The 19,399-nt window shown below is 43.8% G+C and overlaps 1 protein-coding gene across 2 annotated transcripts in view; it reads right to left on the bottom strand.

Moving 5' to 3' along the window:
• Positions 1–19,399, bottom strand: part of iqsec1b (IQ motif and Sec7 domain ArfGEF 1b) — an 83,147-nt gene continuing 63,748 nt past the window's right edge. For both annotated transcript variants that reach the window (XM_080461090.1, XM_080461089.1), the window contains exons 5-14: positions 15,663–15,785; positions 12,174–12,340; positions 11,561–11,700; positions 10,889–10,918; positions 10,679–10,804; positions 10,507–10,606; positions 9,634–9,795; positions 9,374–9,550; positions 7,776–7,825; positions 1–5,295 (exon numbers count right to left, since the gene is read on the bottom strand). In XM_080461090.1, coding sequence (XP_080317216.1) covers positions 4,762–5,295; positions 7,776–7,825; positions 9,374–9,550; positions 9,634–9,795; positions 10,507–10,606; positions 10,679–10,804; positions 10,889–10,918; positions 11,561–11,700; positions 12,174–12,340; positions 15,663–15,785 — 1,609 coding nt within the window. In that variant the 3' untranslated portion in view covers positions 1–4,761. The remainder of the gene's footprint in view (positions 5,296–7,775; positions 7,826–9,373; positions 9,551–9,633; positions 9,796–10,506; positions 10,607–10,678; positions 10,805–10,888; positions 10,919–11,560; positions 11,701–12,173; positions 12,341–15,662; positions 15,786–19,399) is intronic.

The raw sequence follows: 19,399 nt of genomic DNA, 5'->3' as shown, positions 1-19,399 counted from the left end.
TTACAGTATATTGTTTTATTTTGCTTTCTCAACATTGTCACAGTACTAGTTTTACATCAATAGGGTTTTATCTACTTAGAAACAGAATGCATAATTAAATAAGAGCACTCCTTCCTTCCCTTTGACTTCAAAAATGGGCTGTGAGTGTGAGAAAACTGGAGCATCTCAGGAAATAAGCCAGAACGGCTCTTCATCTCTAGATCCTATGATAAGTCAGTTCTGTTGGAGGCCGAGAGAAGCAGTTTGATGATTATGTAAAGATCAGAGGGGAGCAGGAATGCACCTTCAATGTAACTGCAGACATTGAGTAGTAATAATAATTAATAATAATTTACAGACTATTTACATGAGTTTCTCGTTCTTTACCACCCGCCCGCCCTTCTTACATTTCAGCCCCTCACACTTCAGACTCCCCCTGATGGATTTCTATTTACACTCAGCAGCATCCTGCCATGTCTGTATATACTGTACAGCAGAAACTGAGGTGAAATACATGCCAGAGTGGACCGACACAAATTTAACAAGAAAGGGCTCGCTAACAAGTCAGACATGATCTCAATGTAAACAAGCATCAGTCAGAAATCAATGCTACGCTGAAAGCTCAGGGTCGAGTTGAACACGCTACTGGATGGAACGACGGTTAAAAAAAAAAAGGAGAAAGAAAAAACAATAGGCATCGATGGCATGCAACATAGCACCTCACATGGACTCTGGACAGGCTTGACCACAAATCAGCCTCCTGCGGGAACTGAAGTGTTAGGATGAGAAACACTGAGCGAATATCATCAACATCTAGAGGAGCAACGCTTTTCTTTGGCGACATGATCACATCCAGAATTTGTTCTTGATGATTACATTTGGTCCCTTAGATTCATTCAATAACTGATTTCCTATTTAATGGCGACACACTTAAATGACTATATAGACGTGAATGTAATGAAATGAAACAAAATGAAATAGACACATTTGAATATCTTGATCGAAGGCTGTTAGAATCCAATCAAGTGTAAATCAGAGCAGAGATGTATGCAATGAGACTTTAAACCCACTGTAATCATGCTGCATTTAAAGGATAATAAACAATTTACTAGGACTCTATAAACCAGTTACGGGCTATTGAGAGGAGCCTTTGGGACGCCACATTGTTGGTCTGGTGCACATCGTCCAGGAGGAAATAAGCCACATCATGTCTTTGGATCCTAAATGAGAGCCAGGATAAATATTGTGACTTGTTTCTGTAGTACAGACCGTCCCCGTGCTGCTTTCCTTTCCTGTCATGCTTCCATTATAAGAGCATAAGATGGTCTGCTTTGCTCTAAAAGCAAAAATGAGAGACACTCTACTGGTGGGTCCCACCAGCTCCTTGAGCTTCCTCTGTTCCGTCAGCAGCAGTTTAGAGTTATACAGGAAAAAAGATGCAATGTACTTCAATGTTTGTGTTCTACTTGTGAACACAGTCCAATCGAAAGAGGCACCATTACGTCACATTCTACACACGGAATCAGAGTGATTTTTTAGTACAGGCCAGGTGGACTTGCTGATTATGTTAAACCTGTGATAAATGTACGGCAGTTTTAACATAACCACTAACCACCAAGGCAAAAATGGAGAGTATAGCTGCTTCTCCAGGGAACACGACACCACTGGATAAAGTGGGATGTCGTTTATTCTCCACTCTCGATTTTTGTCTTCTTTTAAAGCAGCCCAAAAACCTTTTATTTTATTTTACAAACAGTCACATGTAAGAAGACTAACTGACGAACCGTCCACAGTATCTGCTCATTGTCACATAAATAATTCTGGTGTAATTTATCGGTTAGCAATACTTGCATGGTCATGACCGGCCCTTCTCTGCCTTTGTTTGACTCATCAGTCCTCCTGCTGCACAGTAAGCACAGACATTGACCAATCAAATCAGTGAACGCTGTGTGTACCAGCCAATCAGCGACAGCATCGGGTGGCTGCCGACTGGTGCATCATGGGGGATTTGGAGGTTGCTGTTCGCTGTATAGCTGTACACTAAGATCCAGTAATCTACTGGGAAAGACAGTTCTGGTTACAAGATGCAGCTGACATCGAATACCTGGCTATTTCAAACTATTCTACCACTTGGTCTCTACTGACTGTAACATTGATAATCCTTTAGAACAAACAAGACTGAGAAAATCGCAGTGATGAAGCTTCAGTTCCTTCCGCATCCATGTGAAGATCTACACCAAAATAACAAGGATGAAATGACAAAGAACGCTGGAGGACGGGTGGGGGGGCACTAACACAACTAAATCAAACAAACCATCAACAGATTGTAGTCAGACAAAAAAGTAAATACATATTGCACAAGTAATAAAAAAAAGCATCTCATAGTCTTGAAGCAGATCTAGACTAACCTCCGCCACTGATATCAACTAAGTAGAACAGGTCTGGTGTCGACCAACAGAAAAGATGCTCCGCACACACAAACAGCCTGGGATACTGTGCTCGGGTTCGGCCGGGAGCGACAGCCAGCCGTCCCATGATCATATGTCAGAAACATGATTGATATAAAAACTACTATTTGTGGTGAGCCGATCGTGAGGGGCGCCGTCTCCGCCGCCACAGCCTGATAATCACTGATTTCTCCCGCGTGTGTCATCGTCAGAAGAACCAGAGGGGGTGAACGGCCCACCGGAGGGGTGGGGGGGTGGGGTTGGGGTGGGGGGGGGAGTGCACACTCAGCCAGCTGAGAGCTTCCACGCCGGGGTGGGGGGTGGGGGGTGGGGTGGAGGCAGTCACGTTTTGTCGTTGCTTCCAACATGGAGAAACCTCCTTTCCGCTTCCTGGGACTTGGAGAACGTCCGAGTAAAGTTCGCAGTCCCAACATTCGGATTGTTTCTCAGACTCTAAAAAAATAGCTTAAAAAAATAAGATGAGGCCGAGACAAGCAGCCGGCTCTACAGGGCGGACATTCTAAAGGATCTGCTCGCTCACCGTGGCTTCCTTTGTTTTTCCAGAGTGGGGAAGGAGGCGACTCTTAGCCGAGGCCGAGACGAGGCCGATGGGTGCACCCCAGCTGAGTTCTCACTCAAAGGCAACCAGTTACAGTCATATTCCAGCTGACAACCGACTAACTAACAAACTTTTTCATTGGTTTCTTAATAACAAGTGAAACTACGCCACCTATGTGCGAGTATAATACTGAGAGTTTAATTGATGCCGTTTGTTCGGTAATAATAACTAGAATAATAACAGTTGATATTATTACTTTACAAAATACGATGCACAATATACATAATAAAGCAATTTTTGTGACTAAATCAGTTAAATGCTTCAATAATTGGCACATTTATCACTGCTAACAGAGATATCACAGTGCACTGTGAGCTACTGCTACATTAAATACTCTTACAGCTACTGCCAAGGCTGACCATCCGTCTGTACAGTCATGTGTGAAAACAACAACACCCCAAACAAATCCCTGTTTGATGCTGTTTAACAGTTCATAACTATAGTTGGAGATGTTATTTTCTCCAGCTCAGGACAGTTTTCAAGCAAGTCCAAACTATGAAAATATTTTTGGAGTTATTGTAGACTTATGATGCATCAAACATTTTCCTCAGATTCCAGGACATTGTGATAAAATGTGAGACTTTATTTCCACCTGATGCATCAGAGGATTGTAAAACTGTAACAGAAACATCAGTCCAGTGACCTTTAACCTGCTTCAGTAACGTGCAAGATGACAGCGGGTTGTTTTTACTTGCAGGCTCATTTTATACCAGCTATTTTAGAATGTGGATATATGCACTGAAAACGAGCTCTGAGTTCAGTTGGGAGGTTTTTGTATCAAATGGTTTGAGCTTCCGTTCGTTGTTGAGCAGCAGGTCAAGGCCAATCATTTATTCTCAATAGGCAAGTCTTTATCGCTTGAGAGAGGAATTTGTGAAATCTATTCCAGACTGTGGAGCAGTTATAAGAGCAACCTGCAGACTGTGTGATGAAATGTTCCTGCAGGCTTAAATACTCTGCTCAAATATTTCCTGGTTGGTTCATTCTATTTCTCAACACTATGAGCTTAATTATGAGCAATCTTTCTCTGAATGAGGAAATTCATAAGAGCTGCAGATCTTTGGATTAAACTACCAGTTTATTGCAGATAAAGTAGTAATTCTTCTTGTACTAAAAGGTTCAATCTGGAGTTCTTTGATAAACTGCTGTTGGATCGCAGCATTTTTATGAACAAACAAGTTCATAATTTGCAAGTCAGAAAAAAACTATTTTTCTTTCCTAGTTGACATAGCTTCTTGCTGATCAGGTCATTGATTAGTTGAGGCGTACTTATGTTCACACATGACTGCTCGCCTGTCCAGTCACTTCACCCTCACACTAGATAAAACCACTTTGTAGACGTTAAAGTTGAGATAACTATGTAGTTCTTCTGTAAAATACTAGTAAGCGAGATATTTGATCGTGTTGCTTTAATGTACTGAGAAACAGTAGTTGTGGTCTTTGTGCATGCTCTTTCATCATCAGCTGCCTCACAGACTGACGATGACCTGACATTAAATGAGAGGCTGGTCAGGGAAAAAACAAACCAAAACAAAAGGTTGGATGACCTGCCCCAGTGACGAGCGCAAACAGAACAAAAACTGCAGAAGGAGGCACAGGATCTGGTCTGGCTTCACATCCCGAGACCAGCGACGCACAGTGCAGTTGTCCCGTCAGCTGAGAGCCTCCAGGGAAAACCTAAAGTTCAGTCTGAGCGCCTCCGCGACGCCCCCCCACTCACACAACCGTACTGATGCCGCTGTGCTTGGGCTTGGTGCTGCCGGCGCCTTGGGAGGGGGGCGGAGGCTGGCTGTGGTGGTGCGGCGGGCCATGTGTGGCGTGTGGCGGGTGGCTCCCATGGCCGTGGGGGTGAGTTGGGTAGGGCGGCTGCTGCTGGCCATGGGATGAGGCGGGCAGGAATTGGTGAGGTGGGTGCTGCAGGTGGGCGGGGGGGTGGTAGTGGTGGTGGTGGTGGTACGGCGGAGGATTCTGGGTCAGGTGGCAGAACTGGGCGTGGTGCGGGTGCACAGGTCCTGCCCCCTCCGCCTCCACGCGCGCCGTGTGGTGCAGGTTGGCTGGGTGAGGGGTGTGGGAGATCAGGGTGGGGTGCAGGGGCTGAGGGGTGGGGCTGGGGGACTTGACCCGCCTGGTGCCGAACAGAGACCCGAGCAGCGAGGAGGAGTTGGGCAGCGACTGGCCGCTGTGGCGTGACGGGCAGTCTCGGCTGGACGGCGTTCTCCGACGCATGTGAGGGCTGCTAATGATGGACCCCTGCAAGAGAGACGGCAGTCAGATCACAGAGATAAACCTCAGTCACAGACAGTCCGGACAGCAGACTCAGGTTTTATTACTGCACCTGAATGAAATTGTAAATCAAAACTAATTGCAAACATGTATCTGTTTGAAAACAGCTCGGTACAAAACAGTGAGCTCGGTCCCTTTGTCTACAGTCCACAGAATGAATAGCACAGTGTGGAGATAGACGCTGCACACTGCGTTGTGTGTACTTTAGACGCAGCCGTATCCTGGAGCCTTCAAGGGTCTTATAGGTGACGTAGCCACGAGGCACAGGTTGTGTGGAGATGGTCCGCAGCAACGCATGGCCTTCACATATCATTGGTCTATAGAGTCATATCAATTAGTTTTAATGGCATTTAATACGTATTAGTACTTGGTATCAGCAAGTAGCTAAAGGTTAGTACTCATACTTGTACTTGTACTTTAATAAAGTGGTATCGGTGCATCCCTAGTTCAAATGGTTTTCCACACCATTGTACAGTCATACATATCATAAACAACAGAGTGAATGCATGAGCAGCTCCTGCTGATTTGTTTCCTGATTGCTCCGGTTGGCTCGTAGAAAAGCGACTCCGTATCCTTTTCCGGTTCGCTACCTTTGTTCGTCTATCGATGCTAACATCTCAGCCGTCTCTGAATGCGTCTGAGGCTCTGCGTGCAGAGCGTGTCAGAGGCTGCAGCGTCTGCACCGTCAAGAGGAGGCAAACAGCTTCACGGTTTTCAGAATCTCTGACTTTTCTTGTGAATTCCTGTCACAGTTACAGTGCATCTGCTTTCCAAATTACTAACCAAGTACAGAACACAAACTCAGGTTCAGTAACTTCATATGTGCACACAGACAAATTTCATAGTTTTGTTTTGTTTTTTAACCCGGAGCAAAGCAACATCTACTTAACAAGATAAATACAGAGCAATTCAAATAAAAACAAAAGAACAAAGCACATTTTTCATTGCCATGCGTAACATGCAAAATCCATCACTCACAGAAGATAGGGAGAATTCAACATGACTTTCAGCTCATCTTACTCATTGGGGCATTTCAAATTTCAACAACAGTACCATCGCACAGTGTGGACACAGCTCATAAAAATATTGACTTTCTGTCTTTAAGCTGAATGTGTTTCACAAAAGGTTTAAAAGATGTATTCTGCTGTAATGTGGGTCAATTGATCTCAGTAAATATTATCTAGCAGCTGGATTAAACACACTGTGGCCATTTATTTGTTTCAGGAGATTATTCTGATTTCTTGAAACTATAAACCATATATGGTAACGTTATTGAAAAATATATACCCTAACTGTAAAGTCTGTGGTTTCTTTCAGGGACTCCAGTGAAACATCAGCGGATGTCATTCAGAAACATTGTCAGGGCTCTTCTATGAGGTTTCAGAATCCTTGGAAAAATCTCCAAACAATCAAGTTCAGTGCTTACTAAAACCTGATGGTGAATTCTAGAATTTGTTACGCATTTGTGGGCAACAGCCATTTTTGGGATGAATAGCAGAACCGAGTAAAATGGTCGCCCCATGAAAATGTGCTGAATCTTTACTGCCAATGTCAATCAGCTTTTCTTTGCTGTTGCTGCTGGATTTTGTCGAGAGTTTCCGGAAGCTGTGATCAGATTTGCACTTCTCAATGCAGAGACGTATCCAGATGAAACTCTTCAATCTGTCTCGTCCTAACAAAGCTCTGTTAGGGTTTATCAGAGCCCACCGGGAGAATCTGGGAGTGGAGAGGATGAGATGACCTGTCTGGACTTTAAACTCACTGAACCATTATGGGATAACTAATAATATAATTGTGCTCAATAACGTGAAAAATGTGACCATTCTAGATGTAATAAAGTTAATGAAGACCGTAATTTTGATTTGATTGAGGATTTCCCAGTGACACCCTGAGGGCCGGTGCAGCAGAACGAATGATGGCCACGTCTGATGTAGCAGAAACTAAAAATCTGAAGTATTACCTCTGAATCCTACAGAAAGCTCTCTTATATTCTTCATTCAACATTTGTGACATTGTAAAAGGAAAGCATGGGGTTTTCTTCTCGGGTTGTGAGAGGAAGCGGAGTGAGTCAGCCACTTCAAGCTGTGTGAGCATGCAGCAGCACAGACAGAGCGCCGTCAGGTTCACTCGGTCAACAAAACAAGGGCAAGACTCAGGAAACGGCTAAAAGGAAGAAATCCTACACGAGAGGACGACTCTACCACACCGCAGACAGCTGTCCCAACGGGAGTTGGGGGGCACTATTAGTCGAGTCATGCTGTGTATGTGAAGGGTTAACATGCCAGGTTCAGTCCGAATGCATGCACAGCAACCGAGGCGCTCACAACAACAAAAAACACCACCAAAAACAGAAAAGAACACTACGGAGGAAAACAAAAAGACTTGCGTGTTCAGAGTGAACAACATAAAGTCAAAGGACAGCTCAGCTTTGGCGTCGTCACACTTACTTCCATATTGCTGTCTAGTGATCCTGCACTGCTGCGTCTCCCACGCTTGCCTGCCCAGGACATGTAACATGACAGATTAGACACGCCTGGATGACATGTTGGAGGTGCACACATCCCGTCTAGCTAGTATGGGCGGATGCTACTTCACTAAGGTGACATAGCTAGTAAGCAGCAGCAGGTTTGGGAAGTCTAACAGAGTCTACGCCGTGACCTGAGCACTTCTGGCAGGAGACTTTCCCATCACAGGAAATCATTTTTTTGGGAAAACGCATCCTCTTGACCCACAGACTTTTCTTGTTCCTGGAGCTTTCCAGTTTCAATCTAGGACTTTGAAACCAAAAGTGTCAGAGTCCATTCTGCAGCATTCCACCAGGCGTGAATTTGACCACAGAAGAAGAAAACGAAAAAAGGTTGCAGTCCTCTGGACGATTAACATTTTTAATAACTTTTGCATCCTTAAAGCCATAAATTCTCCTTTCATTGCAGAAGAAACTTGATTTACTAAAACAACAAAATAGAACAGAGGTGTTAAACTTATTTGAGTTCAGAGGCCACATGCAGATCAATTTCATTCATCGAACCAGTAAAACAGTACCATAATAACCTTTAAATTTCAACTTTTCATTGTTGTGGCACAGAGTATATGGGATGTAAATGTCTATATTTAGATAAAAAACAAACAATTACTACTGAAAAGGACTCGAATGTCAACATAAAGCCAATTATAATGAAACCTTCTGGTGCAAAATACAGTTAAATGGCCACAAACCTTCTCCTGCAACTGTTGCATTATGGGTGTTTTTAAAAACTCCCACTGACAGCATGGCTTTGACACCGAGGTACCTAGTTTTCATGCCGATATCTCAGCTCAGGTCTCAGTGTTGTCTTGTGTCACTATTCTGAAGCAAGTTGTAAGAAAATCAATATTTTCTTTGACATTTTGACAGTTTGCTTGGTCGGAGGCTGTTATGGACTGGTTTTGTTCCACGGGTCTTATATTTTTCACTTCGGATCTAGAATCCAAGATAAGGATGATTTCAGTGACCCAGACGATACAGTATGAAATATACAGGAGGTCACTTGAATCCAGATCTATTGACTGGCTTCTCTGAATCGTTGAAGAGTTCAAATCCATCTTCAAAGTGTCTCTGCTCATGAGAAGTCAGTGTTCATGCCTTCGCAGAGTGGAGGCGACTCTCTGTACCTCGCCTGAATGGAAGCATTAATTCCTCTTATTGCTAAGACGCTCACATTGATCACAGTGACCTACAGCGCGCTGCCTCCTCCTCCCTGTCCCCGCCATGGTGACACAGGATTATTAGTTCATAGCTTCTAGTAAATTACACCTGGGCCCATTACTGAACACACTCATCTCCAAAGCCTCGCTCAACTGCTTCAGACGCCACATTGGCAGGTCAGCTGCCGTGGCTAAAGCCCAAATCACCAAATCAGACCTGGAGAAGGAACAGGAACTTGGCTTCTTGAAGTTCCCACATCAATTACAATCAGCTGAAGAGAAGAGCATCAAGCCAGCGTCCAGCTCCCGTGCTTGGGTGTGAACTCTACTGATGGGGTAGCTACAGCGTCAGGACCTTTACCTGCGTCTGAGAGGTCACGTAGGGAGCTACTGAGCGCACTCCTCTTCAGGCCCTCACCAATGGCGTAGCTGTCGTCCAAACTGGCTCGGCTCAGATTCCCGTTCCCTGCGTCCTTCTTCAAGCCCGAGCTCTGCGACATGCTGGGCCTCACCACTCCCTTCTGTTTCTCCAGCTCAGCTGTGCAAGGGACACGGTGGCAGATTAATAATGATAATCCACAATCTCTTTTTTCACAAAAGTTTCTGTTAATTCAAACTCACACTCTATCCGGTACTTTTCCATCTCTTGGACTTCTGCGATGGATTCCCGCAGATCGTCCGTGAACTTCTTGCGGTCCTGAGGATTGGGTGCGTTGAAGTTGATGAGGACTTTGATGTCAGCTCCAGGAATAGCTGACGTAAGGCGCACTCCATTGGGGTAATCTAGGAGATAATGATGACAATACTTTAATCTGAAATACTGTCATCTTCAGTGGTTGTTTCAATACATCGATCTGCTCTGTCTAACATGGATATTCATTCATTTTCCCATTTTTCTTAAATTTGCAGGAAGCAAACCTCATTTTGTCATTTTTACATTTCACCTTTCAGTGCCCCTCGCTGGAAGCTCTTGAATGGCAACAAACTACAACCTCAGCTCTGTCTCCACTCCAACATGTTTCCTCAGGATTATACTGAAACACTTGAGGTCGACTTTTACATCGCAAAAAGTCCCTCATCAGAGTGGTATTACTCAACGACTTGGGTGTGCATTAAGACGACAATGTTGCTCATAACCGCTCCCCAGGTCGAACTTTTTCTGAAAATGCGGAGCGTGTGAACCTGGGAAAAAGCAACTTTTTGAAAATGCTGCATCTCCATGTAGATGACAGAAATGCTGCTACTGGTCATGTGCCCCAAGGCTGTAGTAAGTAATTCTGCACATGCTCAGTAGCTGGACAATCAGAACACTGTTTTCTCTGTCGTGTCATGACTCCCAGTCCTTATTCTCTTGGGAATGGGTGGTTTTGTAGTTGACAGTCACTGCAATAACAATCCAACTTGGTCTTCTGTACACTAAAATATCTGTTTTACTTGAACCGTTGTCGTGAAAATGGGGTGTAAGACTACAGGGAAGATTCCAGGGAAACTTACACTGATTTTCAAACAGCAACACCTGCATGCCGTAAAGTGAGAAGGACTGCCGAAAGCTGTACGTCACAGAGTTCTTCTTCTTTTGGAAAATCTTTGTAACCTATGAAAAAAGCAAAGCGCTTAGAGTCTCTGTTCTCTGTGTGTTGGAACACTGACATCTCGCTGATCCTACCACAAGTAGATCATTGAAGAGGAAGATCTCCCTCTGGTGCAGACCCAGCTTCTGTGGTTTGTTGGGGTCGGGAACTTCGAAAAGTCTGCAGTAGCAGACCAGTCTCCGGTGGGGTAGAGATAATACCTGCACAAACATTGCATGATGTCGGAGTTAGATTTTCAATCATTCAGAGAAGTTTGGGTAAAATAAAGATACAGCAACACTCACACAGCCGAGACCGTGGTGCAAAGAGCCAATCTAAGGAGAAACAGACAAAAACAAAGACTATCTTAAAGCGTTCAGACGACACATGGAAACGTTGATGACAAATGAAAACAAAGACAGTATGAGAATGTTCAATCCAGGCCAGATGGACCAGAGAGAAAACATCCGTGTATCCCTGCCAGTGTTTTCTTCCTCATTTTCAGTTTGTGTCAAGCTGAGTGATCTTGACTTTGTTGGCAGATTTGTGTCTGTGCGGAGGAGGGGGTGTAATGAAAGGGCCATCAAATGACAGAAGGGGAGGGTCGACTTCCAAATAAACACCTTGAAGATAATTGAGTGCGAGGCTGTTTATCTCATTTAATATTTTGGAGCTTGTCCTGTCACAGGTTTTTTTTTTTGCAGCTGACACTTGGGGCAAAAGACATATTACAGAATTTCACCATGAAGGTCTCTGAAAGTGAACAACTGATGTGTCACGTAGCAGAGAAAGTAGTTTCAAGTGAAGGATGCTCTTTTCATCCCCGTTTGGTTTGGAGCACGTCGGCTTGCTCTTCTGCAGCTCGGAGGCATATTGAATCATTTGGATGTGAATGCTTTGGCTCATTTCAGCATTTGAATGGAAAGGAACATAAAGTGGTGGCGCGCTACACACAGGGAGCCCAAGGGCAAACTCACCGGCTTCTTTCCGACAATCAGTTTTTCCACTTTCTGAACCTGCGACACGTGGTCTTCATTAGTCTTCAGCTCCCGCTTGCGAATCCGCTCGTATATCCCCACCAGCATCTCCCGGGGGATGTCTTCCCCGTCGTCAACCCCTGTCACAGACAGAGGGGGAAAGAGAAAAAGATCAATGATTATTTCACAAATTCATGAGTGCTGATGAACCCCTGAATTTACCGACACACTGTGGCTGCTGCACACGTATATCAGAGTACAGACAGAACTGTCCTTCACAACTCTCAGAGGACAAGTGATTTTCTTCAACTCAATACTGTACTTTAATTACTGACACTCCAATAGGCAGAGAAATGAGTTAGTCATGCCGTGAGGCTCTTCGCTAATACTCTTTAAATTGTGTTGTGGGCAGCTAAAAAGTGTTTTTGCTTCAACAGCAAAGCTTTCTTGACCATGACTAAAAAAACATCTATAACTACATTATGGACATGGACATTAATCGAGGCAGAGTGCATGCACAAAACTCAATTTAAGGAGAATATTTATCCTGGTCATAATATTGGCTTTTGTGAAGGTAAGGCTGGACACGGTGCGGCGAGGTGGCACAAAGTACCTCGAAGGTTCTTAACAAAGTCCTCCAGCTTCATCTTCCTCTCAGGCTTGACGTTGGGACTGTACATGTCGGTGTTGAGGAGGATGATGGCGAAGGCCAGGATGAAGATGGTGTCAGGGTTTCTGAACTGTCGCACCACACCGGGGTTGCAGATGCAGTAACGTTGGCTGTGAAGACAGTAAATACAAGCTGAAGTTACAACCTGAAAACTTTGTAAAGTGCTGTTTTGTGTTTTTTACAACACCACGCCCGTCGTTCATACTCCACTGCAGACTGAAAATTTCCTGCAAGCGGTTATTTTCTAGATCCGACAATCCAATAAGTTGCTGAAAATAGTTGTCTTTGTCTTTTCACTCCAAGTTATCCAACTTTAAAGGATGACAGTTTTATCTTTAATTTGTTAATTCTGACTTCTGGACACATGCTATCACCAGATGAGAATTGAACCTCGGAATAATGGAAATTTTGAAATATCAGAATAAAAATGACCTAAAATGACAGAAACCATCTCAATTATACAGGTAGCAGTGAGCTGATTGGTCTTGTGGTTTTATGCTGAGCACTGTTCTATTGCTCATAGAGAGAAGGTTGTAGGTTTGAGTCTGTGTAGAGCAGTGTTGTTGAATGTACAGCCAGAACTGGTCCGCCACAGTCCAATCCAGCAGGATAGATGACAATTTCCAGCTGTGAGAAATTTGGACATTAACTGCAATATATTTATTTGACAATATATTTCTTTGACAACCAGGGGCACACTGTATCAAGTGGTGGGTCAGTTCTGGTGGTCAGGATTACTACACTAATGGAGAAATGTGTTGATATTAATGATCATTTCTAGAATTTGATAAGTTATTCTGATCATAATATAAATTAGCTATGTTTTTGAGTCTCATCTACATGAGGACAAATGTTTCATACCTTTGAAGATGTAAATATTTAAATAAAAACCCACTGTGATCTGTGAGTTGTTGAAGTACCTGGTTAACTGAGGCTTAAAATTGTTCTTTATGTTATTCAGTTCAGAGTTCGAGACACATATTATTATATCATTTGGGGCGGCATGGCTCGGTATTGGTAGAGAGGTGGTCTCATAATCGGAGGGGTGCAGGTTCAATTCCCATCTCCACTTGTTCACACTGAACCCCAACCTGCTCCCATTGCATGGCCGCATCCTCCATTGTTGTGTGAATGAATGGGTGAATATGAAAGTAAAGTGCTTTGGGACTGCTCACTCAGTTGAAAGGTGCTATTTAAATGAAGATTACCAATATTTACTGGTTTAAGATCAACTTGCGCTGTGTGTTGCAACTGAAGAGAAATGAGTTTGACACCACTTCTTGTTGTGGGTTTCTACCAGGTACTCGAGTTTTTCTTTACAGTCTAAAACATACATTTACAGTTATTGGTGACTCCAAACACAGCCTGTAAGTGTGAGTGTGAGTGCATATGGTCGTCTGTCTGTGTTTGTCCTGTGACAGACTGGTGACCTTGCTGGAATCTGATCCAGAAGTAAACAAGATGGATAGAGAGTTGACTCATTTAATCAAGGTATATAAGGAATATAGACAATTGTTTATTTGCTGGAGGTGACAAGAACAAGACCATAGTTATCTCAGGCATTTCATACACCAGGAGAAGATCAAGTCCAGAAGTCATGTGAGTGGGTGGGGGGAAACATAATGTAAGTGTGGATTGCATCTTACTGTATTTTTTCTGTACTCACAATTATAATTTCTGACCAATCATGAAATATGGTGTGGCAGAGGGGTTGAGGCAGCGCACCTGATTGGCATCAGGAGCCAATTACCTCTGGCCATTAAGGAAGAGTCGCCCGGACACGAGGGATGACAGGCAGAGAGACACACGAGGCTGAAAGAGGCTGCATGTGGGTGTTGGTGATATGAATTGTTGAAGAAAAGTGTTTGAAAAACCCCTGCACAAGTGTCCTCTGTGTGTGAACCTGTGGGTGGCAGGCACGTCTGTCACATCTGGTGAACAGAGTTCACTCATAAAGCACTTCTCGACGATTTAACAAGCCCCCAAAGCACTTTCAAGTGTTGACCACACTCGCCCATTCACTCACACACCAGTGGAGGCGGCTGCAATGCAAGGAGCTGAGTCCATCCACTGGGAGCAGTCTGGGATTCAGTGTATTTATCAAGGACATTTAGACATGTGGACAGCTGGGGGATAGAACCTGCAACCTTCCCATTGAGAGAGAACCTGCTCGACCGACGGTTAGTGTGTGTTGGTCCAGCTGTGCAGAACATCTTCTTGTCCAAAAAGTCCATATAGGTTGATGTTGTAAGTTACAAATGAAGTTACCATCATAAATTCAATGGATCCATATATGTCTGCCTTTAGAGTAATAGTAATTATAACATGAGTAAAATAAGAAAATATGTTTGAACGAGTGTGTGCCATAGCTGCAATTGTTTTGCCAAATGTTGTGTTGAGATGTGACATGTGTTCCAATCCAGCAACCCACTGAAATGATGCTGACAAAGGATTAAAAAAGAAAATTGATATTCAGTTAAATTGAAACCACTGTGGTTGTTACTGCCGTTCAAACAAACTGTTCCACATAATCTGAATATAAAAGAAAATTTAAAAAAATCAGTCATAAATCGACAAAGCATCAGTCTGAGGGCGACACTCCCGGGCAGAATAAACTGGGTTTATTTGTTCCACTTCTGTTCAGAGGTATCAGTGTTACAGATATGAATATTGAGTGTTTTGCTGGCGGTATACAGTCAAACATTTCACAGCCTGGAGTTACGACGAGCCAGTACCAGTAGACTCTGTCAATACCGCCTGCGGCCGTCAGACGGACCATTTAGAGTCCACATAAAGTGCAGTTTGTAATCAGATTCGCACAGGGCCGCGGGCCAGTGCCAGATGATCAGTTATCGTTATCTCCCCAGTGTAACAGTGACTGTTGTGTTTACTGAGGCCGAAATGTCCTTGCTCAGTGCTGATCGAAGCAAATTCTCTGTGGGCATGAGAGTACCTTTCCAATGGAGGTTTGGGGAAAGTAAATGAAGCACAAACAACATCCATCAGCAGCCTGAGGGAGGCCTCTCCTCAACTTTCTCAACTCATTTTCTTTGAATTATTTTCCGCAACGATCTGGCCGAACAAAGCCTGGATTTGAAATACTTTTCCGCCGCTCCACTGATCCCCGCTTCATAATATTAAATTAAGCTGATGACTTTTTGGTGTCACCTTTGTTTCGGAGGATAATGGTGTTTTTGAAATGGAGCAAGGCCAGCCTGTGCTGTCCATTAATCATACACGCTGTGTTGGCGGTAAACACTAGACACTGCAATGAACCCTTTAATGACCAGCCTGTCACATTACAGCAGTCGGGCCAAGCTGATAAATGACCGTATTTGCAAGAAAATCCAGTTGTTCTCTTTCTGGGGAACATAAATGGTTAATGTCTGAGCTGATTTGGGAAGTGAACTTGTGTCAGACGTCGTTGCTCACCTGTAGGCCTCGATCAGCCGCTCCACCTTCTGGGCTTCTCCCTGGACTCTGATGTGTGCCTGGAATTTCCTGAGCGCTTCATCCAGCTCCATGGCTGAGAAGTCCATTTCATCCACAACGCAACTGCAGGGAGACACACGCTGGTGAGCATTCACAATACAGCGCCTCACTGTAATAACTGCAGTAACAATCAGCGGTGCTCATGTTGCACCAATAGCCGGGGTTACTCCTATATTTGTGGTACGAAGGCTTATTTTCAGTTTCAGATGTGTGCGTCTAACAACAGCTGACATATCCTCAGAAACTACAAGCAGATCAGGTAACTTCTGTGATGCTTCTAGTTTCTGGCTAATTTGGCTAGTTTCTCATACTGTCTCCTGAAACTGTAGCTTAACATTTGGAAGAATGTTATGAATTTCTTCATGAAAGAAATGCTTAATTAGTGTACACTGTATCTTAAACAACAGAAGCAACTCTTATTATAACCTTATAATTCAGGATGCACCAGTGCCGATACCAGTATCCATTCTGATACTGCACAGAGTACTCATACTTGTAAAAGTTCTTCGATACAACACGGTGAGCAATACATGACGTCATGCATCAGCAACGTCAGCCACAGGTACGCAAGAGAGGATGAGCGATGTCTGTGGTTTGGAGATTCTTTAGTATTAATGAGAATGACAAAGGTCAGACAGACTGTAAATGATGTTCTGACAAAATATCAAGAGGAGGAGAAAGATAGTTGGTACAACACCAGGAACTGAATCACCAGTAGTATTAGACAGCTGTAAGGGCGGCATGACTTGGTTGGTAGAGTGGTCGTCTCCCAATCGGAAGGTTGCAGGTTCAGTTCCCTTCTCTGCCTGTCTACATGCCGACGTGTCCTCGGGCAAGACACTGTACCCCAAACTGCCTGGGTGAATGCAGTGTGAGAGTGAGTAGTTGGTGGCGCTTGGAGGGCCTGAGCATGCAGATTGGCAGCCTCGCTTCCGTCAGTCTGCCCCAGAGCAGCTGTGGCTACATACATAGTTTACCACCATTGAATATGGAGTGATTGAATAATGCAAAGTGTCCTGAAAAGCACTATATAAAACCTATGTATTATTATCATTATGTCGCTCAGTGGATTTTACTCTGAGCCATGCTACATGCTAAAGAGTTTCAGGGCTCACGCACTAGCGATGCTACATGCTAAACATGATTTAAGTATGACTGATACTCAAACTTAACACCTCAGTCTAGAGGCTGTTGGAGGTGACGTAGTGTTGCTCCAGAGGCTGTGTGGAGATAGTTTGTGGCAACACACAACCATTGCGTATCGTTTGCATATAGAGCATGAATTAGACTTAATGGCATTTATTTATTTATTCCTTCTATCTGTACTATGCATCAGCAAGCTGACGCCAACTGTGGTGAGTTATTACAAGTATTAAGAGATCACAGTTTTCACACTCAATATGAAAGAATTGCATATTACATAATGGAAATCATTTTGACATGATGAGCTCAACGACACAGCTGATACAACACAGACTGAAAAGATGTAAAGACTGTGGACTAAAGCTGATGACACTGCAGATTTTCTCTGTAGACGGTACTGTTTCAGAGTCATTTGTTGTGACGTCTATAGGATATCATCAACCTGTGATCAAAAAAGGCTCTGCATCCTTGGATGGCTTACTTTAATGCAACAGCTGATGTGATGCGGTGCCCTGATTCATAAAGGTCCTTCAGAAGCTGTGGCTTCTGCGACCATCAGCCTGAATTATTGTTGACTGTTGCTGTTTGTTGTTCTCTGTCCTATTTGTTCCTCAGTTGAATATTCTGTGATGCTAAACAGTCAAGGCAGATGGCTTCCCACTCCTGAATCTGGTTCTGCAAATAAACCCAACCTTTTCTTTTTTCTATTGCAGTCTACACACACACACACACACACACACACACACACACACACACACACACACACACACACACACACACACACACACACACACACACACACACACACACACACACACACACACACACACACACACACACACACACACACACACACACACACACACAAGGAATTTGTTAGGGTTTTCTATACTTTATTAAGTGATATGCGCCTTCTGCAGACAATGTAGGGAAATTGAACTATATATAAGAATATACAAAAAGAAATATAATAAAGTGATAAAGTGATAAAAAAATATATTAAAGGGTCATATTATGCAAAATTCACTTTCTAACAGTTTTCCAACAGTACTAATCGTCCCCATTTGGAATGACGCCCCAGAAGTGAAGAAAGTCTGTCCTCTCTCTCCCTGGCTTGTTTCAGTTTTTTAAAAAGTGTGTTGCTCCAACGAACGAATCAGAAATCAAACCCGATATAGTGTCATCGGGGCTTTAGCCAATCCCAATCAAGGGAGGCCCTCCCTTTGACTGTCCCACAATTAGGCAGCTCTGCTGTGGGCGGAGCCAGTCCAGCTCACACAGACACAGCAGATTCTGAATGCAGCTCATATGATCCAATGTTCAAATGGCTGAACATCAAGAAAAAGCTGGATTTGAGGCAATAAACTTTGAATACAACATTTTTTGACCAAGGGAGATCCATGTGAAAGTGTTGAAAAGCTGTATAATACGACCCTTTTTTAAATAAACTGGTGTAATGCATCCGTCAACTCAAAGATAAGATCTGCGCTTGATAATAGCGCTGCTATGAGGGATTTAGCTTTCAAAATGTAAAAACCAGCTAATGATACAACTGATATGTGACAGGTGCCTCTTTCCAAGAGAAACTGTAATATGGTCAAAAACCGTCAAGTACAGAAAACCTCTTTGCACATAGCCTTCAAAAGACAAAGTCAAGTGACACAGACTCGTTTGATAGGAATCCCCACAGTGTGAGGAGACTGGTATATTTGCTTTGGCCCTTGTTGGGAACTGGATCCTCTTGGCACCCATGTTGCATTTCCACATTACAGTAATTGATTTGATCTTTTATTCGTCTACAACTGTGTGCACTCAACATTGCAGGTAATTCTTTCCCCACTGAGATTACGGCTGTGACTCAGCTCACCAGCTCGCCACGATGCCTCTGTACCTGTGTAGCAGGATTAATAGGTGTTTGCTGAACAAGCCCTTTAGATCAGCCTGTCAACCCGACTGCGGGGGATCTGAGGTTTTACTTATCGGTCCTGAAGGTCAGAGAGAGGGGCTTTTACCGTCACTGCAGGACTGGAAAACCTCGCAGTGTGTTAAAAACCTGGGCTTTGACTCTGAGCTGGATTTTATTCCCCATATTAAGAATATCACAAAAACAGGATTATATCACCTGAAGAACATAGGCAGAGTCCACCTATTTCTCTCTCTGGCCAGCACGGAGGGGCTGATGCATGCTTTTATCTCCAGTGGCTTAGATTATTGCAATGCCCTGCTTTCTGCTCTTCCCCAGAAAACTCATTCAGCTGCTCCAGAGTTCAGCAGCATGAGTGACGAAGACTAGAAGACGGGAGCACATTACACCTGTTTTAAAGTCACTGCATTGGCTCCCTGTGCGTTTTCAGGATTGATTTTAAGATTTTATTATTAGTTTTTAAAAGTCTTAATGGTCTTGGGCCTTCTTATCTTTCCGACCTGCTTTTACAATACGAGCCCTCGCAGCCCCTGAGGTCCTCTGGCACCGGCCTGTTAAGGGTTCCTAGTGTCAGGACCAGGACCTATGGTGAGGCCTCCTTCTGTCACTA

The sequence above is a fragment of the Lipophrys pholis genome, assembly GCF_963383615.2.
Source record: "Lipophrys pholis genome assembly, chromosome: 4".
In the NCBI taxonomy this organism is placed as follows: domain Eukaryota; kingdom Metazoa; phylum Chordata; class Actinopteri; order Blenniiformes; family Blenniidae; genus Lipophrys; species Lipophrys pholis.
Note: the sequence above shows the minus strand (reverse complement) of the source record. Positions and strands in the feature narration are given on the sequence as shown.